The 27,459-nt window shown below is 39.3% G+C and overlaps 1 protein-coding gene across 6 annotated transcripts in view; it reads right to left on the bottom strand.

Moving 5' to 3' along the window:
- The window catches only part of Adamtsl1 (ADAMTS like 1), a 933,106-nt gene that overhangs the window by 216,914 nt on the left and 688,733 nt on the right, over positions 1-27,459 (bottom strand). For 5 of the 6 annotated variants that reach the window (XM_076564473.1, XM_076564474.1, XM_076564475.1 and 2 more), the window contains 3 exons: positions 20,664-20,790; positions 7,868-7,942; positions 3,599-3,756 (listed from right to left, as the gene is read on the bottom strand). In XM_076564473.1, coding sequence (XP_076420588.1) covers positions 3,599-3,756; positions 7,868-7,942; positions 20,664-20,790 — 360 coding nt within the window. Of the gene's footprint in view, positions 1-2,803; positions 3,383-3,598; positions 3,757-7,867; positions 7,943-20,663; positions 20,791-27,459 lie in introns of those variants that run through there. The other variant, XM_076564477.1, reaches the window with a different exon arrangement.

The raw sequence follows: 27,459 nt of genomic DNA, 5'->3' as shown, positions 1-27,459 counted from the left end.
ATATAAAAACCATAAGTAGTTAATATCCAAAATACACTAGAAACACAACTGAATAGCAAAAAATATAAAAGACTTCGTTAAAATGGGCAAATGATCTGAAAGGCACTTCTTCAAAGCGAACACAGAAAGGGCCAGCTGGCTTAAAAGCAAACACCCAGCATCACTAATCATGATGGAAATGCAATGAAACCCTTGGTCACCTGTCACCCCATACCTGCCAGAATGGCTGTTATAGAACTGAGGAAAGCCACAGCTGACGCAAATGCAGAGAGAAGGGAGGTTTTCTACTGAGTGTGGGAATGTGAATTGATTCAACCAACCAAAAAAGAATTCCTCAAAGAGTTGTAAAAATATAACTACCATGAAGTACTGTATGATGCAACAATCCCCATCTGGGTGTGTAATCAAAGGGCATGAAGTGGGGATGTTGAAGAGACAGCTGCCTTCTCATGTCCATCCCATCATTCACAGCAGCCAAATATGGAATCAACCTGTATAAGTTGAGATGAATTTTAAGAGCTAAATCTGAAAAACTATAAAATGATAACCTTTACTTTTAGGTCCTTTATTAAAGAAACACAGAAGTTATTTCATTATAAATCAACAGAGAAGGCCGGGCGGTGGTGGCGCACGCCTTTAATCCCAGCACTCGGGAGGCAGAGCCAGGCGGATCTCTGTGAGTTCGAGGCCAGCCTGGGCTACCAAGTGAGCTCCAGGAAAGGCGCAAAGCTACGCAGAGAAACCCTGTCTCGAAAAACCAAAAAAAAAAAAAAAAAAAAAAAATAAATAAATAAATAAATAAATAAATAAATCAACAGAGAAATGGTGTTTTTCTTTATTTTTTTATATTTCTTAAATTATCTGGCTCATTTTCAAATTTGTATGAATACATTAAAATTTTTATATAATCTAATTTAGAATAACTTTACATTCATTTAATTCCAGATGTTTTCCAATGAAAGCTTAAGGAAAAAAGACACTCTTAGAAGGAACACAGAAAATGGAAAAAAAAAAAAAGGTTTGGGCTAGAAGAAAAGAAATGTAATTTCTAGTCCAAGGTTACCATGGGTATGACCTCTAGTGAGTCCTTCCTGAAGCTGAGTTTCATGGTGGTTGAAATGTCATCACCTGCTACGGTTAAAGCAGTGCTGTTTGAGATGTGGAAATTCCTTACTCTCTAGCATTTACTCATGGTTCGCTGTTATTGAAATGTGAAGACAAATACAATGCAGCTCCTCCCTCTTGGAGAGAATGAGTTAGGAGACATAAACAAATTTGGGGTGAAGAAGAAATGGTAAAGGACAAAGAGGCATTGGTGAAGAAGACGCTAGAGGAAAAGAGAGGAACATTCCAGGGAGAGACCATGACACTTCTCTAAGACCATGAGTTTTGTCTGTGTATAGGACTTGTCAGCCTGAACAGAAGGGGTCAAATTAAAAGTGAAGATGGAAATACACCAAGAATCCTGGTTGTCAAAATAATATGGCTGTGCTGTGAATTTGCATTTTATCCTCAAAGGGGAAGGGCTATGAAGGATTCTGAAAAGGGGACAAATGAGTTTAGAAAACAGATTCTGAAGCCAAATAGATAACAGATCTGAGCTGGAAAAAATTCTGCTCTCACAGTATTAGCTTAGTCAAGGGAATACAAAGGTCTAAACTAAAACAAAGGCAGCCAGGATGGAGAAGGACCAGTCTTGAGAAACAGTATAGAAACAAGACTAAGTTTATTGTGTAAAGGTGAGAAACTAAGCGACTCTTCTGATTTGCTTGGTTAGGCAATACAAGTCCTACCTATAGAGAGGGCTTGACAAAAACAAAGTATTATATGTGTGTAGACTCTAGACTTAAATAGACACATATACACATAGTCACGTATGTATTATGTCATATAAACACTAGCAGGATGACTTGGGTGGAGAATGTGAATTGTTAAAAGTTAAGGAGGAAGGTTGGGGAAGAACAGTGGTCAACAAGTACGAGCAAGCCACAATGTCATATATATAAGTGAAACATTATTTTGAATAGTAACTAAACATAATTATTAAAAACATTTATAAAGATGGAGATAATTAACAAAAAGAATGTGACAATGTGGGTTTCTGAGCCTACTTAAGTTCAATCTTGAATATACATACCTCACTGTGCTTGTAAAGTATCCAAGGGGTGATGGACATATAATAACTAGTTGGGTGGAAAGTGTTAGATGATGCTATGAACTATGCAAAGATGCACAGTATTACTGGAACTCATTCTATCCTTTCAGCATGCATACTGTGTAAAGCCACCAGAGAAATGACTATTATATGTATGGTCTATTCAGCAGTACTCTATGGGCTTCAAAGAATTAATATATTACTTAGTCTTTACTAGATGAATTACTGTAGGTTATCTCTAATAGTTTGTAGCTTCTTGTTCATATTCATGTGGCCAGCATCTGGCCTGGATTCAAAAGAGCTACCACACAGATGCAGGTAGAGTACAGTGTTCTGGAACCCTTCTTCCATACAACCTTACTGCCTATCACATTTTCCTTCATGCATTCTTACTTCCAGCTGCCTTGGGGTCACCAAATCCTTGCTTAAATCAAATGTCCTCTGGCTCCAGGTCTCATGATGAAAAAATTTATGGAGTCTTGGACACATTACAAGTTTTACAGCTTTACAGCTGAAACCCTTCAGGTCCTCCTGACCTACTAAAGAAAAAAAAATGTTTTATTTTATTGTGATTCCCAAGTGTTCTCCCAGTGTGTGCATTTTTCCAATAGAATGTCCTGTTGCTTCCAGCAATGTGTTTCATATTACCTTGAAGAGCAGGACAGCGCTGATAGAAGGAAGCCAGTCAATCTTCTTGCCAGCACAAGAGAAAACAGAATTTGCCATTGGAAGCATGAGTAGTTGGTTAGATCTACAAGTTATCAGTTTGCATTTCTCTCTTAATGGGGATACCTTATATTAGTTAACAAGTTTACCCTAATTATTTAGAAATGATTTAGAGGCCGAGGGGCGGTGGTGCATGCCTTTAATCCCAGCACTCAGGAAGAGGCAGAGCCAGGTGGATCTCTACGAGTTGGAGGCTAGCCTGGTCTACAGAGAAAGGTTCAGGACAGGCACCAAAGCTACACAGAGAAACCCTGTCTCAACAAGCCAAAAGAAATTATCTATATTTTCCAACTAATGATAGATAATATTGGCTATATATGAGGCCATTTAATTAATAATATATTTAAAGATACTCCTTGAAAACATTCTATGTTCTTATGAAGTCCAAGATGTAGCTAACAAAACTTCTGAATTAGACATTTCCTGGGTAACAAAGGTTATATGTATATACGTACTACATGTATATATAATCACCTAATTATTTCTATCTATCATTTATCTGTCTATCTATCTGTCCATCTATCTATCTATCTATCTATCTATCTATCTATCTATCTATCTATCTATCTATCTATCCATCCATCCATCCATCCATCCATCCATCCATCCATCCATCCATCCATCCATCCATCTATCATCTATGATTTCTTTCTTTCAGAGATTATAAGTGCCTTGTGTTTGGGTGTGGCTTATTATTAAAATACCAAACAGGCTTACCTTGATGATGAAATCTGCTGTCAGTGGCCCAGCCATCCTCAGTATCTCTTTGTCTGGAAGTTTCTGGAAGTCCACCGTAGAATTGTCCACAAGGAAAGTGCCTGTAGAGCTCAAACTGTTTTCACCTTTAGTCCCCTGGAGTGTCTTGGTTTCCAGATCTATATAATCAAATGCAAGAAGAGGAGAGGCAGGTATGCCTGGGCTACCACAGAATACATGCAAGAACATTTTGTGGAATTAAAACTCATGCTACCTAAGAGAGAAACATTATTCTTTTGATAGCCAACACTATTAAAATTGTAATATAAATAAAATATATAAGCGTGGCTATGTCATACAGAAGATTATATTGCAAATGAAATTATTTTAAAACTCACTATCCAAGAATCCATGGCTCCCTGTCAAAATACTCTTTGACTTTCCAATACCTCATCTGAGCATCCCACTTTACTGTAACCCAATTCCCTTGGCTTACTCACGTCTCATACATAGCTATCTGATGTCTGTCCTGGTTGCCTTCAGCCCAGTAATACCCTCCAGTTTTCTTTTTGCTCATTGACGTAGGGCCAAGTGCATCCATGTTTTGCCTAGGCATCTGTGTGACAGCTTGCTCATGCACTAACCTACATCCCTTTATACTTTCTGTTGCTTACTGCACACATGCTGTTGCTCAACTGAATAAAACAACAGTGGCATAAAGACAGGTGCTATCCATTGAGACCCCTCTCTTTTGACAACCACTTTTGATAACTATTTTTATTCACATATGTGATATTGTATAAATGCTTAGGCAGAAAGAAATGGATCCTAGAGCGTTCAAGTCTAAAATTGTTCAATGACACAGTCTATGAGGCATCTTTGGTTGTAGGAAATTAGAGCATGCTAAAGATGATTGCAGTTGTGATTATATATATGCATTTATATATGATTGCAAATAAAATTATTGTTATATATTGTGATGTGTATTAACCCATATATTACAATATATATTTGCTGTGGGATGTTAATGTATGTCCTGTGGGAGCCCTTCTTTGGTTCCTTGTGGCGTTACCCAGCAGGTTTGCATAGAGGATGATTAGGACCATGGGCCTGAGTGCAGGTGTCTGAGATGGTCTGCACTTGGCTGTACTGGGGGATGGTCTGTATGTCAAGTTGCTCTGATTGGTCAATAAATAAAACCTGATTGGTCGTGGCTAGGCAGGAAGTATAGGCGGGACTAACAGAGAGGAGAAATAAAAGAACAGGAAGGCAGAAGGAGACGCCGCCAGCCACTGCCAGGACAAGCAGCATGTGAAGATGCTGGTAAGCCACGAGCCGCGTGGCAAGGTATAGATTTGTAGAAATACGTTACTTTAAGATATAGGAACAGTTAACAGGAGGCCTGCCACGGCCATACAGTTTGTAAGCAATATAAGTCTCTGTGTTTGCTTGGTTGGGTCTGAGCGGCTGTGGGACTGGCGGGTGACAGAGATTTGTCCTGACTGTGGGCAAGGCAGGAAAACTCTAGCTACATATATTGGTAATATATATATATATATATATATATATATATATATATGCATTATGTCATATAAGCACAAGCAGGATGATTTGGGTGCAGGGAAGGAACTATCAAATGTGGAGGAGGAGGGCTGACTTCTTTACTGAATATATATTGATAATATATATCACAGAGAGGACTAAGTTGTGACTGAGAACTTATTTAGACTGATTATGGACTATATGAAGAAAGACAGAGGGACTTAGGCAAATTATTTCCAGGAGAAATAGCACAAGAATCATTTTTTTTCTGTCAACCATTCTTCAGTAGGAAGATATGTGAGGCTTTGTGTCTTTCACCCCAGTTTAATCAAGGCTCTCCTCTTCTGCATTACAGAGTGAGCTTTTGAGTTAAAAACATACATAACACCTTTGCAGGTGCTAGAGGCTAGGGGTGTAGCCTAGTTCTGAGCACTCAGTTTTGCTGAGAGGCCATCCCTGCTGCCTTTCTCAAGCTCCATCTGGTTCAAGATGAGCTGGTGTGGTGCTGCTTTGGCCTGCAATAGTTGAGGCTGGCCCCATTGTGAAGAGAAAACAGCCATAGGAGACATGGGGCATCATTTACCAGTCCCCCATCATTTTGTTGAAATAACTAAAAAAAATTTAAAAAGAAACAAAACAGCAAATTCTTCTAAAATATCTTTTGAAATTAAAGTATAATTACATAATTTCTCCTCTCCAACCTTTCCTATGTTCCATCCCTTGCTCTCAGGTTCACAGCCTCTATTTCTTTAATTGTTATTACATGTATCTATATATACATCCCTACAACTTGCTCTGTCTGTATAAGGTTACTTGTACGTGTGGGCTGACCACTTGGTATTACCTACCTATACAGTGTAAGCGGCACGTTCACTGGGGAAAAGGAGATCTCATATTGCATTCTATCATTCATGAATATCACTTGCAGCTTACCTAGCCATTCTTTAGGATGATTCAATAAAATAAAGATAATCCTTTGGCTTTTGTGCATCTCATGCATGCATTGTGTATGCATATGTGTGTCTCTGTGTGTAGAGGACAGATATTGATATTGGGTTTCTTCCCCAATTACTCTGCATCTTAGTTTCTTGAGACAGGGTCTCTCACTGGACCTGGGGCTCACTCCTTGGGCTACACTAGCAGGCTAATAAGCTCTGGGGACCAGCCTGTCTCTGCCTCCAGTACTGCTTTCTTATCTGGCTTTTTCCATGGGTGTTGGGGGGTCTGAAATAAGATCCTTATACTTGCATAGCAAATGCCTCACTAACTGAGCCATCTCCCTAGACCCCCCCAATTCTTCAGCTCCTCAGCAATCATAAAACTAGGAAATATAGGAGACTATCATATTTATAAATATAGTATTTTGCTTTAAATATTTCTTTGGTAATATCGAGTCATTTCCCTGTGTGGCGATGATCTCAGCCTGGCTATTTTATTTCATTCTCCGTCACTGCTCACAAAAATTCCATTTTGGAGTGTGGTTGTTACAATAGCATTTAGCTGTGTCCTGTTCTTAAGAGGCTAAACCAATCATTTGGGAGGTATAAAGTGCACAATATGTTATCTTTTGACATGTGAACACTGGACTTTATGGGGCGGTTCAGGATTGGAAAAGAACTCGGGTCCATATAAGAATGACTTATCAGTGTTTTCTTGTTTTGTCTAAACTGTACCTCACTCATTCCTGACTTCACATGACCTTTCCGACTTCACCTCCTCAATTAAATGTGTTTGTTTTTAGGAACAGACTTAGTAGGAAAAACTAACTTTTACAGGCTCTGGCCATCTTCCTCTTGTTTATCAGATTATAATGATCTTTATAGTCTAATTGCCAGAAAATAACTTTTGCTACTTAAACTGATTTCGTGGGCATGTGTGTAGAAGAGGAGGGGGAAAGACCAGAATTGACCATGGGGATTTCAGAGGTGAGCAGAGTGGAGGGGACCACAGTGCTGAAGGGAATAACCGAAGGAGCCTTTCAGTGAAGGCGAACTTCAGAGGAAATGGCATCACATCCCCCTTTGTCTTTATCACAGACCAAAATTTTCTGGTTGTAATTTACAGTGCTCTATCTAAATAGCACTAAACCGCAAGGAAGAAGATGTGGCTGCCTTGGAATGACTGAGGATCAGTTCTTACAGACAAACCCTATGTGGACCCAGCTACCCTCTTATCTTTAAGGCTTTGTTATCATTTAATCTCAAATCCTACCATTTATCTTCAAGGTATGAGGGTTCTGAACTAAGACACAGAATTAATTTTTCTGCAAAGGTTTGTTTTAAATGTCACACTTCATTTGTTACTCCTACATATTTGTGGATTGATGAAGTAAAGATTTAAAATATGGAAGGAAAAGTAAAAGAATGGAGAAGGAATGAATTTTAGAAGGAGGAAAAGAGAGGTGAGAAAAGAAAAAAGGTATGAGTAACTATAGAGAGGAAAGGCAGAGAGGTAACAGTCACAAAGGTCTGGCGACTCAGTCACGCGCATAGCCTAGGGACAACCCACTGACACCATCTCTTGTGTATATTTCAGCGTGCCTGTGCTTAGATGTAATGACTGCACAGCCTTCTCCCATCTCATCAGGCAGCCAGTTATAGACAGAAGGCATTCAAGTGGTCATACCACACTACAGTGAAGGGGTGGGGTGGGGGATTGGTTCTCTTGCACTTTCATTCCTTCTGGGAACAAATTAATAATAAAAGCTAAAATCTCCAGGCCCTCAAGGAAAACAGTGGCTCTACTTACACAAATGATCTGGCCCCTTCAAGACAAGGCGGATGTGTCTGCTTCCATAAGGTATGGCAACCACGGTGTCATCCACTAGAGAGAAACAGAACAAAACTTTAAAAGCACATAATCTGATGCAAAATTACCGATTGTCTCCCACACAAAGGCAGAACAACAGATTTAAATTTTGTTTTCTTTTAGTGTTTGAAATGTGAAGCCAATGTTTGAGAATCAAAATGTGTCCTTTCTCCAAAGTAAAACATGTTAAAGAAGCTAGTTGCTGCTTAGCTTGGGGGGAACTAGACCACTTACAGGAAATAAGATTTTTTTAACATTTGTTTTAAGTGTTTGTGTATGTGTGTGTGTGTGTGTGTGTGTGTGTGTCCATCTGCTTCCAGGTGGGGATATGTACACATGTGAGTGCAGTTGTCCCTGGAGACTGGAAGAAGGGGGCAGGTTCCCTAGAGCTATTGTGAGCTACCTGACCGTGGCCGCTGAAAACTGAACTTGAGTATTCTGTAAAAGCAGTATGTTCTTTGAATTATTAAGCCATGTCTCCAGCCCCACCCTCCCATGAATTTTGATTTAAAAATGGATTTTTAAGGAAAACTTTTTGATTTTAAAATGCCATCAAATTTTCCTTGATTACAGCATTTGCACTGGATTAAAAATAAAAATAAGCCTTAGTGTTCAAAGGATGATGCATTTTATCAGAATTTGCACCTCTCTCTGTTAGAGCATCTTGGCTAAGTGGGGAAGACTAGGAGGGGGAAAATACATTTGTGTGCTCTGAACCCTCAAAACCCTTCCTTCCCATTCCCAACTATAAACTACCTTCATTCTTAATGAAATATTGTGAAAGCCTGTAAATGATGATCTAATATATCTCCACATTTACCATCTCTGTTTTGAAATACCTTTAAAAATCTGGCTGAATCGAAGATCATTTTACCATGGATTACTCTACCTAAAATTGAGCAAACATTCATGAAACACACACATTAAAAAAAAAATAGGGCCAGGGGGTGGTGGTGCACTCTTTTAATCCCAGCACTGGGGAGGCAGAGGCAGGTGGATCTCTGTGAGTTTGAGGCTAGCCTGGTCTACAGAGTGAGTTCCAGGGTAGGCACCAAAACTACACAGAGAAACCCTGTCTTGAAAAAGAAAAACAAAAAACAAAAACAAAAACAAAACAAAACAAAAACCCAAGGAGGCTGAAGAGATGGCTCAGTGGTTTAGAGCTCTTGCTGTTCTTCCAGAGGACCTGGGTTCAGTTCCCAGCACCCACATCAGGTGGCTCACAACCATCTGTAACTCCAGCTCTGGGGAATCAGATGCCTCTGGCCTTCTCAGGTATCTGTACTCACATGTACATACTCATGTGCATAAACATATACCTACACATAATTCAAAATAAAAATAAATCCTAGAAAAGTAATTGGAGGTAGATTCTACCCACCCTGTTGACATCACAGACATCATTGGAAACTCCATCTCTGCCTTATTACACTGGCTGCAGGCTCACTTTCACTTCAGAGACTGCCTCACCCATGACTGGTGACATGCACAAAGATTTCGTGATGAAGAAATGGAATCATCCCTAAGAGCATGGCGACTAAAGCAAGGCCAAGTGGATAGAAAAGCACTTGACAGACGAAAAAGGCAAATTCTTTACCATGAGCCATTATATCCAGAAATTATGTGCACATGTCTATTCCTACTTATGTTTCTAACAATAGACATCATCATAGTACTGGGATAATTAGGTTTAAATAAAAGATTCCCAGTGGGGGTTAGTTTAGATAGTGAGCCACAGGAGTTATCTAATGAGTCTCAGTCTCTAGGCTTCTAAAAGAAGGCAACATCTAATACTGCCATACACAGATATGAATAGTGGATACAGATACAGATACAGATATGTTGCCTGGAACATAGTAGGCATTCAATACATTTATTTTCCTCTTTTTAGTCCAAGACTTCTTAAGAATTGGGCCAGGGAGGCTGAGAGATGGCTCAGTGGTTAAGAGTACTCGTTGCTTTTCCAGAGGCCCTGGGTTTGATTCCCAGCACCCACATGGCAGCTCACAACTGTCTCTAACTCCAGTTTCAACACCTTCTGCTTTCCACGGGTACCAGGCACGTGTAGGGCTGAAATATTTTTATTTTCTGTGCCATCAAACACTGCAGGTTCCCTTGTATATGACCTGGTGATTGAGGAAGGAAATCCCGGGTCTTCAGTCCTGCCCTGAAGAGGTTACACTTATTGAGGCTGTTGAATACTCTGCTGACATTATAAATGTATTGCTGCTTTTAATGCCATGCACCGTGGAATAAAAGGCTGCGATTCTCAGAGCTGGGACTCCGTGGCACAGAAAGCAAACTGAGTAAGGGGTAAAACAGAAGAGGAACGCAGGGACATTGCGGCTGGGCCTACAGAGCCTAAGGTTTCAAAAAGACGTGCATTTTGAGGCTCGCAAAAGCAATTCAAAGAAGTTGAAACAATGAGACCTCTAGAAATAGCAGGTCTTTGTTTATCCGTAGGTCAAATGAAGTCCAAGGGAAAGCAAGCCTTACTGTTTGGCACCGCTCTGCTCAGCTGCAGGCTTCTGACCCCCACACAGCCCATGGGCCCAGCTCCTCCTTGTTAGAAGGAACTCACATTCCACATGCTGAGACGGTAAGGCCGCTGCCTTTTGGCTGATGCACTCAAGTGTGTATGCTCCAGGGGGAAGAGTAGGGAGAAAGGCAGAAGAAGGCTGCAGAGGATCGGAGGCGGGATGCGGAGAGCCCACCAAACAAGAGGGAAGAAATATCTCTTGACACCCTTCTGCCTGTGCCTAGTCGAAGAGGAAAATGGGGTAACACAGGCGCCAGAGTGATGGGCAGACCACAACACAAGAGGTTGGAGGAGCTGCAGTCTGTTCTTGTGTAGCGAGAAGATGGCCCCAGCAGTCACCAGGAATCAGTCAATTCATTATTTTGTTCCAAGTTTATAAGAGTCTCTTCCATGTCACACTTTATGTGAGAGAGTAAGGAATCAAACAAATGAGTGAACCATTGGCCCCAAGGATGGGTCCTGAAAAAACGGCTTTAGGGAAAATTAGGGAACCTTGTTGACTATACCCTATTCAGGGAAATTCTCAAAGCCCTTTTGTTAGTTACTATTAGTTCCTTAGCAACTCCAAGTCAAAGAATCCATTTCCTCCTGTTTAACTCAGGGTATGTTCAACATGTGCATCACAAGAATTGTTAATGGCATCTGATGTATGTCAGAACATAACTTAGGAAATAGGCTCCTGATGTGATAATCCTAAGTGGTCAGCCCTGAACATGTGTATATATAGGCAATGCTAGTTGGACTCAGTATTTTTTATACATAGTCTATAATGATCCTATAATAATTATAGAAGAAGTCATTGAATTGGAGCAGGGATAGTGGGAAGAACATGGGAAGTGTCGGGGTGGGAAATGGAGGCGTGAAATGATATGGACACAGTTTTACTCATGCATGAAATTCTCAACTATTAAAATATAAAAAAGGAAAACGTGAAAAATGAAATTTAATTTCTGCATGTTGATAGGAAAAGCTAAGTTGAGTGGGAAAAACATTGTTGCATTAAATAATAAATTCTCGTCAATTTAGAGTGGGCTAGAGGATTCTTCTAGTTTGCATCACTGTTATGCACAGAGATGTTTAAGAAGTTCCAAGATATGATGCTCTGTGATGCCTGCTTCCTGAGTGACTAGTGTAATTGGTGTGGTTGGTGGGGAAGGTGGCCACATTCCTCACCAGGCCACACATTCCTCTGAATGTCCTCTCCTACAAAGGCGCACTGTTTCTTGATCCACTGCATCTGTCCTGATCTCTTCTGGCTTTGTTGACAGAACCGTGATGCCAGTCTTTGGGACATAGTCTAGGTTACTAATCAACAGTTTAAGAGAGATTAGATAACATATTTCTGTGTTAAATGGACAGGCTCTTTATGGGAATCATGAATTCTGTCATTTCACATACCTGGGTGGCAACCAGCATTCCACAAGCCAGTTGTTACCGAAGAATGTACTTCAAAGATTTATCTGAAAATTTCATAGTGTGGCAGATACTGTCTTCATTTTTCTATATAGAGCATTTTGAATAAAGTTTTAAATTCTGTTGCTGTCCTGAACTGATGAATCAGAGAAAGGTGAAACACTAATACTTTGAAAACACAGGTTTCTTATTCTGATGTTTGAGTTCATCTTAGTTTTAGATCTGCTGTTAAGTTCACATTTTACAGGAATCTTCCCTAGGGATAATACTTGATCTTATTTCTTTAATGAAAGGATGATTGTTGTTAACACAAAAAGTCTGCCAATACTGAAGAGGTTTTGATGGTGTATTTTAAATCTTTATCCCAATTTTAGTGCTCTAAAAACATATCCAATAAAACAGAAGAGGCTTAACATTTAAGCCTTTCAACCTTCTATCCCACCCAAGTTCATCAGTAATTGCATAATGAAAGATATATGCTGGGCAGGCCAAATAACACTCTCTCCATTATCAACTGGAAAATGTTATCTTTTTAAGGATCTGGGCCAAAAACTGTAGTGCTATCCAAAATTACTTTTATTCAGAATAAGCTCTATTGTTAAAAGATTCTATTTCATTGATTCTAAGAGGAACACATGTTCATATTTTTATATTAGGATATATTGCACAATAGTGTCTTAAGTTCTCTGTTATGCAGGCAGTAATCCTGCTTCATCCCTCTTCAGCTGTATAGATAGATGCCAACATCAAATTGCATTGCATGACTATATAAAATTCTAAAATATCACAAAATATCATATTAAAAAACTAGCTGGCATACTTGTAAAATGAGTGTCAGAAGTGTAGAAGAAAATTCCACAGTAATAGCAGAACACACTCATTAATCCCTGGGAAATGACCTTAAAGACTGCTAGGTAATGAGAATTGAAGGGCCACACAACATCCCCATAATTTTAGAGTCAAAGCTATTTGGTACTACATCAGCTGTTCTCAACCTGTGGAGTCACGACCCCTTTGGGGTCACATATCAGATCTCCTGCATATCAGATATTTATATTGCTGTTCATAACGGTAGCAAAATTACAGCTATGAAGTAGCAATGAAATAATTTTATGGTTGGAGGTCACCACAACATGAAGAATTGTTTTAAAGGGTCATGGCATTAGGAAGGTTGGGAACCACTATTCTACATAATTGCAAAGATGAATGAAGCACCCAGCCAAGAAGAAACGGGGACCAGTTTTAACATCATGTCTAAAATAAACAAAAGGTCAGACAACATTGTACGAAACCATGCTGTTTAAGACACTGGGTCTCAGGTAGAGAAGGGCAGCAATTCTCAAGAGCTAGGAAGCAAAGCATGTATAACCTAGTATTTCATGGTCTTTCTTCCTTGAGTGGATTTCCTGGCTGTGGCTTTGAGAGTGGGAACTCTGGAAGAAGTTGACAGAGTCTCTGAGTTGATAAGACAAATCTAAGAGTTCAAGCAACGGGAGCAGTTAGAATTTCTTGAAAAATGTACCAGAAAGGAGAGAGCTACTCAGAGAGAGAAAGAGAGAGAGAGAGAGAGAGAGAGAGAGAGAGAGAGAGAGAGAGAAAGGACACTTTGAAGACCCAAGGTGGTCATGAAGCATATGTATCTAAGTATCAAAGTGAGGACACTGTCTTAGCTTGGAGAAACAATAACACAAAGAATTATGAATATTCTGCAATCACACAGGGCTGAGAAGAATGTCTTATCCCAGTAGACAGACTTGAAGACATCATAATTCATGGAACATTGAGTATTTAGAAGGGTCTTGCCTTGTAGAATGGTACAATTAACTCTAGGCTAAGCATGGCTTTGCTCCCACCTACCAAATTGTAAGACTCAAAAAGATCACATTGAGTTCAAGTAACTTAACTGCTCCCAGAACAAAGCTTAAGCATATTTATAGGAATACAAAAATATCTCATACCCAACAAAGTAAAATCTGCAATGACTGGCATCCAGTCAAAAATTACCAGACATGTAAGGAACCCAAAAATATAGCCCTACTGAAGTGAAAAATCCATCAATCAAAACACAGAATGGACATTAAAATAGTCACTATAACTGTATTCCATATGTTCAGAAAGTTAAGTACTGAAAAAAACTTTAGCCCCATAAGATTTCACTGGTGTATGCTACCATGCATTTAAAGAAGAAATAATAAATATTAACAATAAATATCAATTCCATATATTTTTTCAGAAAATAACATATAAGGGAACATTTCCAAACTTGTTATATGAGGCTAGCATTAGAAAGATATCCAAACTAATCATAGATAGTACCCTACCCCCAAATACAGACTGGTGTGTTTCATAAAAGAGATATAAAAATTTCCAATAACTTTTGGCAAATCAATTATCACTCTATGGAAAGAGTAGCTATGACTAAGAAGAGTTTATCTTTGGACCAGTTTATCCCAGTTTGCTAATAAGAACACGGAAGTTCTGTCCTAGGAATGCAGGGCAGGTTCTTCATCAGAAAACCAGTTAATGCAATTGTCACGCGAAAGGGCTGGAAGAGAAGCTGTATGATCATATAAAGTGAGACACCAAGAACTTTGATCAGATTTGATATCCACTCATGATAACAACACTCAGAAGAGTATGTGTATGGTGTGTGTGTGCATGAATTTTGTCAATTTAAAGAAGAGTCCTTGTCAAAAACACAAACAAACCCTTCAGCTATTGTGACACTCAGTTGTGAGAAATCAAATACTTCCTCCTTAAGAATGAGAAGGAGAAGGATGCCCACTCACTCCCTAATCACTGCATCAGATGCCCTGACCAAAGAAGAGCTAAAAATATTTGGCCTACAAATTTAAAATGATGAAGAAAAATAACCCTTATCAGTAAACAAGATGATTATTTATGTAGAAAATCCCAGCATTTACTAAAATTCATAGGGTTAGCAAGTGAATTTAGCTAGACAGCAAAACACATAGCAAACATAATAAATAACTGATTATGTTTGCATAAACTGAAATATGTAATTAGAGAGGTAAGTAAAAAATATAGTACCATTTGTAATTGGTGAAAAATAAAAAAGCCATAAACCTAAAAGCCATAGGGCTTGTATGCTGAGAACTAGTAAGGACTGGTGAAGGAATTGAAGAAGGCCTAATTAGTGAAGAGACATGATGTCCTAACAGGTCAAATGACTTAATATACTGAAGTTGCCAAGTACTCCCCTCTCTACTAAATCAATCTGAAAAATTAACATACTTCTAGTCAAAGTCCTCGGGAGAATGTTTGTAGATATGGACAAGAAGACTATAAAACTTATATGGAAAGGCTAAGAGCCAGAACAGAACAGCCAAAGTGACTCTCAAATGAAGAAGATTTAAAAAGAATAAAAAAGATCACGTTCCTGATTTGGGGACCTACTGTAAAAGCACTACAACCAAGGCCAACAAGGCATCCTGATAGTGCAGAAGCAAGAAATTAAATTGAATTGAGGTTCTCCCATCTTCCGAAATTACTCTAGCTGTGTATGTCAAGTTGACACAGAAACTGGCTAGTAGAGTTATCCAGTCTTAAGTGGTCAGCCCTAAATGCACATACGTATGAGCAGTAAGTGGAACAAGTGGACTCAGAAGATTGTGTGTGTGTGTGTGTCTGTGTAAAACGGTAATAATCAAAGAAGAAGAGGTCATAAATTTGACATAGGAGGAGTTGGAGGGGAGAGTTGGTGGAGTAGAAATAATGGAAATACAATACTCATAAATGAAGCTCTCAAAAATTCTTAAAAATTCCCAAAGAAATATATATATATATATAAAGAGCTCAGTTCCGAGAAAAAAGTTTTGTTTTAGTTTTACTTATCAGTTGACTTCAGTTGCATTTTATTTTTTTCATGTATACAAAAGTATATGATTAAACATGTTTAAATGTAAAACAAATTTTTCTAAAATGAAGGATGAAGTGAAAACCCAGAGTGATCAGAAAGTTGTGTCCTAATCTTAGTTTAAAGGACAGCGTCTTTCTTCTTTTTGTGGCACATGGAATAATGGAACACATCTCAGTCAATGGTGTCCTAGATCCTTAGAAATACAGTAGACCTAGAACTGGACCTTTCTTGTCCTATCCACAGCTACTGCTCCAAGCCATCATTACCTCCGGCCTGGCTTCCTGCCATAGCCTCCAGACTCCATCTCTTTCTTCCATAGTCATCCCATCTCTATGCTCTGCTCCCGTCAAGCCATTCTGTTCCAAATCCCCTATGGCTCCTTATCTCATTCAGACTAAGATTCAAACTACTTTAAAACTTTCCACACTACCCATGACATTCTTCACCCCACTGCCTTCCTGCCTTCATCGTTTCTGTAGCCTTTTTGAAACTCTTTGCTGTCCCTCATGGAATTTGTCACCAGAGTACATACTTGGGGACCATTGTATTTGTCCTTCTTTCTGTTTGGAATTCTCTTCTTTGTTGTGATGCCAAATAATTGACTTTTGTCAATATTATGACCTCCTTTCACCTCTATCAAGTATCAAGTTTCTTATCAGTAAGTCCTTTTCTTACTAACCTATTAAAAATTGCAACTTCTCCAGCCTTTGGCTGGCAGCTCATCCATGTCCTACATTCTTCCCCTTCCCTGATTAATGTTTCCCATCTCTCCTAGTACCCAATGGCACACACACATTTTATTTATTCATCTGTTTGTCTAAGGGTTCCTCATACTAGTATGTAAGCCTCATGGAGAAATAGATTTTTGCCTGCTTTGTTCTTTACTGTTCTTCCACTGCTGGGAACAGGTCATCAGTGCATAGCCTGTGTCTCCTAAATGCCTGCTGTTGCATGAGTAATAGACATCTTTGAAGGGATTATGAGTACAACCTGAAGTAGTCATATACTACGTAAATGTTTTGTTACCACTTTTCTTTAGAAAATTCTTCTATATTTTATACTCAGGAGGCCCTGTGTTTTATTATAAACATATTTCACCTCAAAATTTTGAGCCAGACTGAAGGTCCAGGAATATGCTGACCCGCAGCCATTGTAAGTCAGCATGAGTTACAGTCTGAGAGGCACATTTCTGAGAATTAGGAGCTTCATTCCTTCTTGATATAAATTAGCTTATTTGATCCTTGCCACTCAAGGAGTGTGGTGAGAGAGCTTGAGGATGTCCTGGTGGTTTCAAAACCTGCAGCTACATTAGAAAGTTCTGTAGGCTGGATGCAAATTCATGGCAAACAGGCTGGATCTGGTCTAAGGGTCTAAGAAGACATATACTACCACACATGTCAATAAGGCTTGTGAGAGAAATGAGCCTTTGCATTTTAAGAATCAAAAGTAAGCTAAAGTTGGCTAATTATTTTTTTTCTGATTGGTCTGAGGAGGTCAATAATTGAGTACAAAAGAGGGATTGACTGTTATCACTGAAGTCTTTTCCTAAGAAAAAGGAGTGGGCAATTAGAACGTCTTCTGATAAAATGGTGGCTTCCTTTTCATTCACCAGCAAGCATTTGATAAGTTACTCCCATTTTCCTCTTTTATCCTGGCACTTTCTGCAATGGTCTTTCTCCACTTTTTTCTTTTCCCTTTGTTCCCATGAGTTTTGATAACATAAGAAAAAAAAAAACCCTTGGATATAAATTTAGAAAGAAAATGAGTTCAGTGTGGGAAATCCTAGTGCTAGGAGTTGGAAGTGAGCATGTGGCTGGCTTATGGCTCCTTTTGGCAAGACTTGGGGAGAGACCTGGCAGCACTCCTCCAGAGCCTCAGGGGTGGGGCATGCTCACCTGGCCAGCAGACTGCCTGTTGAGCAGCTAATCACCCTTGCCTGTGGGCTGCCTTGAAGTCTGTAAATACAGGGCAGGGGATTCTTCTGGGGTGGAGAAAATCTAAGTGAGGCAGCTTGTTTCAGCATCTGCTACAGATTGTGGTGAGGGGGCATGCACATGCTGGGCTTTATTGATATAAATCATTTTGTCATGAGGCATCATCAGGGTTAAGGTAAACGAATCAATTGCATTTTGTCATTAGGTATAATCGTCAGGTTGTGTATTATATAATTTACCCACTGTCGGTCTTGAATAGAGTCCCTTTCACTGAGGTACATGTTTGCAGAACTGGGGATGACATATGACTCTCAACTTGCCTCACTTCATTCTTTCAGAGCTTCTCTTCCTATACGGCAGTGACTCAGAGCCTGGGAGTCAGTGAGTGGCCCCCAGTAGGAGGGTAAGAAGAATACCCGTAGGAACACTGTTCTGCCTCCACTATGGGAACAGGAACATAGAGGCAGGAGGATGATATAGGAAGACCTCTACTAAAACAGGCTTTCAGGAGTCACCAGAGAGCAGCTGCTACATGCATGCCTACCAACCATTTGGTGCTTAATGGCAATTCCTGCATTCCTGGATAACCGGCACCAATTCAATTATGTAACAAATAATTAGAAAGATTTTAATTCTTCATTACTCCCTAGAAAATTCTGTTAAGATTGGCCCTTTAAGTGAATTTTTCTTTTCATAAAACTATTCCACCCAAATTTCAGAGGTTACAAAAGAATGTTGCCTCTGCCTATTTCTGGTTTCCATTGTCTGACTTCCTTAATTCTTAGTGATATAAAAAACAGCTACCAACATTTATGACCAACACATATGAGCAAAGAAAACTCTTGCGTGGGTGTGCTATATCAATGTCTAAATCACCCCATCCTTCATTTTAGCTGTCAGAGTTCTTAGAAGTTTAGTTTTTTTAGAGAATCGCATTTCTTTCCTACCTCCAGGGTAGTGAAAGTGAGTGAGCTTCCAAAGTGGGCATCTACAATTCTTCATGTGCTTAAACATCCCTGGTCATTCTTCCTGCCTCTCTTCCCAAGAGGCTCCTCCCTTTTGGCAAGGTGCCATTTCATGGCTTCAAGGAGTAGTTCTACAGTGCTTTCCAAAATAACTCCATCTGCCTTTCCTCTTGACCTGCAGGTCCATTTAAAACCATAAACCTGTCACATGTCAACTGTTTTCCTCTAACTAGTCAACAAGTAAAGATAACAAAACCACACTAAAAAATTTATTCTCATTTCCCAGGCTGCAGAGACATATGAAAATAGATATTGGAAAACAATATATTGAAGGGTTGTAGATAATGAAACATTAGGCCAGGGTCAAAATGGCTCTAGAAACCCATGCCCTTGAGTATAAAGGGCACGATTCTTTCTGTGAAGTGGTCCTCACAGAGGAAAGTATTATAAAATTCACATGGACACACGGCTCCATGGTTTAGATATTTATGCCTTCTATTCTCACAAGACTCAATCAGGCAGGTACCCTTGGTCTTCTGAGTTGATCCATCTATCTGTTTTATAAATATTTAACCCCAGAGTTAGTAGCATGATGGGGCAGTAGAGGAATGGGTGTTCAGGTACTGGGATCAGACGCTGGGCTCAAATATTAGCTCTTTATGTGACCTGAGAAAGTCATTCCATCTGGGAAGGTCTTAGTCATGTCCTTTATAATGTGAAAATTAAGACTACCTTGTTAACGAGGTTCCTATAAAGACATGAGGTGATAGCGTGGAGTTCAAAGCACATATATGTGTAGCGGATAGCTGTTCTGTCTATGATCTTCTCTTGCTTGTGGGCTGGATGGTGTGGACCATCTTAGTGGCAGAACAGTGTTGAACTGTACCTCAGCTTTCCTATTCTGTATTTCATGAATGTATTTCCCGAATTTATAATAAATTCCTTTTACACCTTGAGTAGACTCCTGTGGATATATGGACACACCTGGCGCCCAATGTTGGTGGGGTTGGGGTGGGGTGTGGGGGCGAAACAGGCTTAGGGGCCCAGGGCCAGCTGCTATCATAGGTTTACTGACAGGCAACACTGGATCCAGGAAAAGCTATAAGCTAACACCACCCAGCAATCCACTCAGGGATGAACCAGCATCTAAGGGGAAGTACCTGACATCCCAAACATTCCAACCATTAGATAAGATTAGGTAAGATCATCAGATGTCCCTGAGCCTAGCACACACCTATTTTCCTTTTACAGATACCCCTAGACAAATGTCATCCAATCAGGGTCCTGAACCCTAGAAACCCCCTCACCCCAATCTCTGCTATGATAAAAACACTACCCTGTCTAGGCTTGGGGTTCTCTGCTCTTACCACTGCATCAGACAGAGAGTCCAAGCTCCAAGCTTGAAATAAAGGCTCTTTGCTTTTACATATGGGATTCAGTCTCCGTGCTGGTCTTTTGGAGGTCACCAGTCTGGGTATAACATACATGTATAATAAGCACACATTGTTTGCTGATATAAAGAGATCAGAACACCAAGATCATTAAATGGCTTCACTAAACTTTGGCCTAATATTAATTCTGAAAGAACCTATTGCCAACACTGACCTCAGGCCATCTTGTAAATAAGGGCCATGTGACTTCACAGTAGTAGGGGTGAATTTATTCTTATTTTTCCACTTTTTCAGTGATACTTTTACCAGGTATCTCAGACTACATATCAGACAGGAGCTAGGATGTAGTCAGTATTCCCATTGAGCAGAAAAGCTTGGCTGTCTCTAATGTTCTTTCCCATTGTGCCTCAGAAAGAAAAGGTTCCTCCTTCAGGTAACAACTGACCATCTGACTTGTTCCACGTGAATCCACAAAGCAGGAACATATTCCCTCCAAATTTCTTCTCGACTTTGATAGATGTTTTATTCACCAGTTGCAGAGAGGAGCCACAGCTAGGTGAGGGTTGAATAACAAGTCAACAAGTACAAAATTGCCCATCTCTGTAGTGTCTTACATTTAGTTGCAGAGAGCTGGGATTTATACTGCCCTCGGACCAGCCGGCAGGTGGACCCATCTCCGTTGCAGACCCCACAGTTATCCTCCTTGACGGTACTTCCCAGCTGATGATCACAGCCAACAATCTAATGAGAAAGAGAAATGTATAATTCAACAAGGCACCTCCCAATGCAGGGATCTACGGCAAGGCTAATGGCTACCTCTCATCTCTGAGAGATGTAAGATGTACTTCATTTTAAAGGGACTGAGTTAGTAGAGTATGAACCAGGCTAAGGGGGAAATACATAGTATGGATACAGATGTCTTTATAGTTCAAGTATATAAGTGAAAGATTATAGAAGACAGAGAATGGGGACTGGGAAGGATGGGGAGAAAGTAAAAGTAGATCCTAAACTACTGATGTTCTAAAACCTTAGTGCAAAAGTAACTCTCAGTGTCAAATAATGATATCTCTCTCAAATTACAAAATATACAGATGTGAAATAACTGCAAGTGGAAAAATTCCATCAACAATCTCCAAGTGCTGAAGGCTACTTAGAACACAAACCATGTAAGGTTTTTGCACATTAGGTTCATTACTGTATTTTAAGAAATTGGAAGAGTACTTCAACTGTGAGTTAACATTCCTTTAATGCTGTGATATTAGGTTTTTCCAGTAACATTTCCAGTAACACTAATACAGACTAATACAGGTGTGTGTGTGTGTGTGTGTGTGTGTGTGTGTGTGTGTGTGTGTATGTGTGTCTGTGATGTGTATGTAGAGGAGGGATGGCTCTGCCTGGCTCTTTCCTGTATAAAGCAAAAACAAACATCTCATTAACTTTCAAAATGATCATGCAAGATTTCCCTATTTTATAATTGAAATTGGGTGTTTTGCCTAGGGCACTTGGCTAATGAGTGTCTATGTTCTAAATACATTCAGCAAAATATTCATAGTTGGTCCACATCAGGCTTTAATGAAACCATACCTTTATCAGGCAGGCAGGCAAGCTTCATTCTATCTTTAATATTTTCTTTCCTATGTTTAAGTTAGAGAAACAAGCTGGATCCATACTGTTGTGGAATATTAGTTTAAGATGTGTTACATTCATATATTGTGGAATATTTGTTTAATGATGCACAGATGTGTTGCATTCTTTTAAGTTGCATTTGTTTAACTCTGTAAGGCTTTGTTACTTTGCCTGCCTAAAACACTTGATTGGTCTAATAAAGAGATGAATAGCAATAGCTAGGCAGGAGAGAGAAATAGGTGGGGCTGGTGGGCAGAGAGAATAAATAGGAGAAATCTAGGGAGAGAAGAGGAAAGAGGAGCGAGAAAGAGAGGAGAGGAGAATGCCAGGGGTCAGCCACCCAGCTACATGGAGTAAGAAGGAAAGAAAGATATATAGAATAAAAAAGGTAAAAAGCCCAGAGGCAAAATATAGTGAAAGAGAAATTGGAAACTGGATAAAAATAAGCCAAGTTGAGGCCAGGCATTCAAAAGTAAGCATAAGTCTTCCTGTGTTTATTTGGGAGCTGGGTGGTGGACCCCCAAAGAGTAAACAAACAAACAAACAAACAAACAAACAAAAACTATACCATACCATACCAGGTTGTGTATCCTGGAATTCCGTATTGAACTAATGCCAAAGCCTTGTCATGCTACCAAATGATTTCAATTATTGTGTTTGATGAAATAAAGAAATGGAGTGACATTTCAAAAGGCTTATCATTAGTCATTAGGATTTCTTTGATAGGTTTCTGTGGAACTGTAGTAGAGTTATTTTCAAAATTCTTCTCTGTAAATGGGCCTCCACATGAATGGATCATGTGTATACTCACATTTGTATTTTGAGGACAGTGTGAAATGGAAATTGCAGAAGTACCTACTTCAAAAATATCACTTAACCATTTAAATAACATTTTTTTTTTTTGAGGATCTGCTAAGGGTCAGGTGCTATATGAGGAGCAGAGTTCAGTGCTACAGTTAAGCATGTATGGGGCCATCTGCAGGAGACTTCCAGTCTAGCTGGGAGGAAGATAATATCCAAATCATCAGGAGCCATAAAAGAAAGAGAATAATCATGAAAAAAAACTCCAAATATAGATATAAAGTATCTTGAGAGGATAAAACCCAGTGACTTTGGTGAGAGAAACAGAGAAGATCTGATTGAGGAAGAATCTTCTCAGCTTAGAAAGGGATGGAGAGCTGGAGCAAAAACTGCAGGGGTAGACGTGGCTGTTATGTTTACACCATGTTCCTTAGAAATGAGACATTAGACACCGGCTACTTAGAAATAAGAAAACCCCAGAGGCAGGAGGAAAGGGTCACAAAACTGGATTCTTTAGTGAAACTGATGCACTTGAGAATGCATGGCACTCAAGGATCATGGTCTCTTTTTCTGCTCTGTGTTTTAGGACTGAAGAAAGACAGGTTTAAGTTGACAAGATCCTCAGCTATGTAGAAGGACAAGGTGCGTAGTGGAGTGAGAATTTGTGTTCTTAGGCATCTCAAACTTAACTGGATCTACTTCTTAATTTATAGAACTTTCAGGTTTCTCAAAAGATTTAAGTTTCTCTTGGAAAATTGTAAAGGACTCTGATGTCTCTAATGGAACCAGAGGAGGTGATCATCAAAAGTCCTTCCATAATTCTAAAGACTTCTTATGGCTCCAAAACCATGTTAAGAAAAGAACAGTTTAGCTTTCTTAGATCCAAAGTGACAATCATATGAGGAATGGCTAAATAGGAGGTGACATACTTTATGAGTAACGTGGCCAGAGCCCAACTCAGTGCTCTCAGGGTGGGTTTGTAGACCCTATGATATGAAGCAAGTCTGTTCTAACAGGGCATTGCTTAATTTCAATGCTTTAAACACAAATATTTCCCTGACATGATTTTTTTTTTTACTTTTCCTCTGTATCAATTCCCTTATTAAGATGCCAAAATATTCTAACTCAATTATTTTGAAAATGTGAAACACTTTATCATCAGATAAAATGTTCCTATTTTGGTCCAAGTAGAAAATTGTTTGCAATCATATCAGGATGATCATTCCTGACATGTGTTAATCTGTTGATTATGAATGACAATTAGATTAATTAAAATTTAAACTATCATTTTCAGATCTGTTACTAATAGAAAAGAAAGTAACTAGGAATGTAGAAAGGGGCTAAACCAATAAGCATAAAGCCAGAACTTTCTGTGCCTTTGAGCATTTTATACCTTCTGTATTGAACCCTCCTGATCAATCCTTTACTTGGAGGACTTTTACTGAACCCCCAAATTCTAAATTAAATATCCTTGGTGCAAAGAAAGTCTTTTCTAGAAACTAGTTCCATGCTTCCTCAGCCTTTTCTTTATAGATAATAGAGACTATGGGTTACACCTGTTATAGATGGTTACATGTTTTCCCAGTAATACAGCTCTAACTTTATTGGGATGGTAATATTTTAAGTTAAAAGAAAGCATTTCTTCTTGGCCATACATCTAAATTGTAATTATTGAAATACAAATGGAAATATAATGTGTCCTGGGAAGACTAAAGAATCTAACTTGGCTTGAAGGTCCCTTACTACCCTCTGCCTGCCTTGCCTCTTGTTGGCTCCTGTAACCATCTTGAAAAATGAGACAACCTTGAGAATGAAAGATACGTGCTAGGGATGGAACAGCACAGAGGACAGAGCCTAGCTTCTGTACTATAGAAGCTAGGGACTGGTTATATCTTAGATTCTTTTTTTTTCTTTTTCTTTTTTTTTCAGACATGGTTTCTCCATGTAGTTTTTGGTGCCTGTCCTGGATCTCGCTCTGTAGACAAGGCTGGCCTAGAACTCACAGAGATCCACCTGGCTCTGCCTCCCAAGTGCTGGGACTAAAGGTGTGCGCCACCGCTGCCGCCGCCGCCGCCGCCACCACCACCACCACCCGGCAGCTTTTTTTCTGAGAGAACATATCCCTATTAGTTTAAACCATTATTATTTTTTGGAATTTCTATTATAGACGCCCAACTTAAATGGTAACAGAACTGGTATGGAGCTTGAACGATGAACATATACCACACTGTGACTAGTTTGAGATCTGTTTTTTTACCCCCTTGGGAGCATAAACTTCCCAGACACCATATAAACAAAAAGTCCAGTATCAAGTATGGGCTACCTATTTGTGAGCTGTTGGTCAGTGGGGTCCCACAGCTTTAATCACTAGAGCCCATTGCCATTGTTCTTGGCTATCCTGTGGAACATAATGTTAAGTTCCTGTTGCTGAAGACACCACATGCCTGAGTCATAAAACATGGACAAATTCAGTTGGTATTGACCAGGAAGTTTCATGCCCATTGTTTCATAGTGCTAAAAGATCCTATATATACTACTGGGGGAGAAAATCTCAAGCAGTCTTTCCCAGGTGTGAACACTGCAAGCTACAATAGTGACCAGTTTCTAGTGTAAGGGTACCAAGATGTGCTCACTGGTACAATAGTGGCAGAGATGTGATGGGAGTAACCAACCACTTTCTGCTTGGATTTAAAGCCCACTCTACAAGGTGGAATTCATTGCTGGCTTTGTTGACTGGGCCAAACCCCTTGACTGGCTCAGTCATAGGCTCTGGAAGAGAACCCAATACTTTCATTCTGATAAATGGAAATAGTATTGTGTATCTTTGAGTTTCTGCTGCTTAGCATGCTATCTGACATTTGAGAGGCATAGTGAGTGCCGAGGAAGCAATGAAACACTACATTCCAATTACAATGGCTGGCTGATTTGCAATTTCAATTCAGGTTACAGATAGGCAAACTTAGTTTTCCCCTCTTTGCCAGAATGGAAATCATTGATGACAATCATTGCTATTTTTCTGTCTCTGTCTCTGTCTCTGTCTCTGTCTCTGTCTCTGTCTTTCTCTGTCTCTGTCTCTCTCTCTCTCTCACACACACACACACACAAAATGTGTGCATGTATGTATGTTTGTGACTATGTATATGTATCTGTGTGTACAGAAAAAAAAATAAAAGGACATACCAACAAATGATGGAGGCCACCTTTAAACCTCTGTCCTGACACATGAACAGGAATTACTGTAAAGGGCTAGAGTTTATTAGAGACTATTTCCCAAGTGCACCTACACTCATTATTAGTAAAATGTCACAGATGGATATGTTCAGGCCACTGAGTTCCCAGACCCACCCCATTCTGGACAAGACACTAGAGTGAGATAATGACCACTCATTATTTTGGCAGCTTCAAGAAATCTTCTGGAAAGGAATGAAACATCTAGCTGATTATTTTGGCCTTATGTAGCTTCTTCATATTCTGGTACTAAATATCAGATGGAGCAGGGGTCTAACCTCATCCCCATCCAAAATGATTGCTCAGTGTAGCTAAGTTCACCAAATGTTTATCTCGAGTGCTACGAAGTATAAGACATTCTAAAAGCAATGTATAGACAAGCAAAATAGCACCAATAATGCCCCAAGACCAACTAGTATTAATAATAATCTTTTGAATGTTCACAAGCAATTAAGAGATCACCATGTTTGGCTTTTACACTTTAAATGAATGATGTTTTGTATGCTTTCTTACATATGCATTCATGCATGCAGATATGCAGCCCCTTTATTTATGAGTAGAAAATATGGGCACAACACTACCAATGCTCCTTCATTTCTCAGGACTTGCTAAAGGCAGTAGGGAAGGGGTTCCCTCAACAACCTACCATAGTCAGCAATCCAGTTGGCTCACTGACTTTCAACACATTTTATAGGTTTTTTAGGCAGCAGGCCTTCAGTGCATGCTGAAAGGGCTTTCTTTCTTCACTTTCTAGAGCTGATAGCAAGGTGGAACACAAGACTGGAATTCTCTAGATGCTGTATTGTATAAAAACATCTTGACTAGAAGTTACGGAAGAAAACAAATTAAATAGACCAGTCATTTTTGTAACATAAATAAATGTAATTCATAAGCAGATGCTATACCCTAGATAAATATTCTTAGATGGGTTCATGCTGGCCCTGTTTCAAATAGTTTCCCATAAAGACCTCAACTGCAAGCATCAAATACTGAGCCAATGATGTCAAGCTTTTCTTGATCCAACCTATGAGGTAAGATACTGTTAAATCCCTCTATTTTCAGCACTGGGAAAGACAAATATGGAAAACTAAACTGCAAATCTGATCAGAGTGCCTCTGAATTATTTAATCCAGACAAAATTATATGGGGCATAGTATGCTCTTACATATATTACACCTCATTTCCTAATTATGCTTAGAAGTAGGGGAGGTATAAAATATCCAACCATATTCTTCAAGATTAAGATCTTTACAATAAGATGTATAGTACATATTTCTGATGTAATATAATAAAAAAAGCCTTTAAATGGGTAAATTAAACCAAAAGAAAAACCAAGGTTAGGAAGAATAAATTCAGACATGAGGGAAGCTATGTAATGTGCATACTATAAACTTGTGCAGATTTGCTGCATGGTAAGTAGGAGCAAACCCTGTGTCTGTATTTTAGCTCTTCAGAATAGAAAAAAGAAGAACAACAGTAAAAAGGAAGAAACCCATTGGAGCTTTTCAAAATGTACAGGTGACGTTCTCCTTTCAATAGATATAACCAGTGTCTGTGTAATGAATGGCTGTAAAACAGATTCAGGGAACCCTCACAGGACCCAGATCCCAGATGCATATTTTCCCAAGAAATTCTAATGAAGTGTAACGGTTAGAGAGTATTGAATACAAGGCCCTTTAAGATGCCTAAACAAATCATCTAGTTACAAAGCACTGAAACTGTCTGCCCTAATCCCAGGGTGGACTGGGGCACTTG

The sequence above is a fragment of the Peromyscus maniculatus genome, chromosome 2 (assembly GCF_049852395.1).
Source record: "Peromyscus maniculatus bairdii isolate BWxNUB_F1_BW_parent chromosome 2, HU_Pman_BW_mat_3.1, whole genome shotgun sequence".
Classification (NCBI taxonomy): Eukaryota; Metazoa; Chordata; class Mammalia; order Rodentia; family Cricetidae; genus Peromyscus; species Peromyscus maniculatus.
Note: the sequence above shows the minus strand (reverse complement) of the source record. Positions and strands in the feature narration are given on the sequence as shown.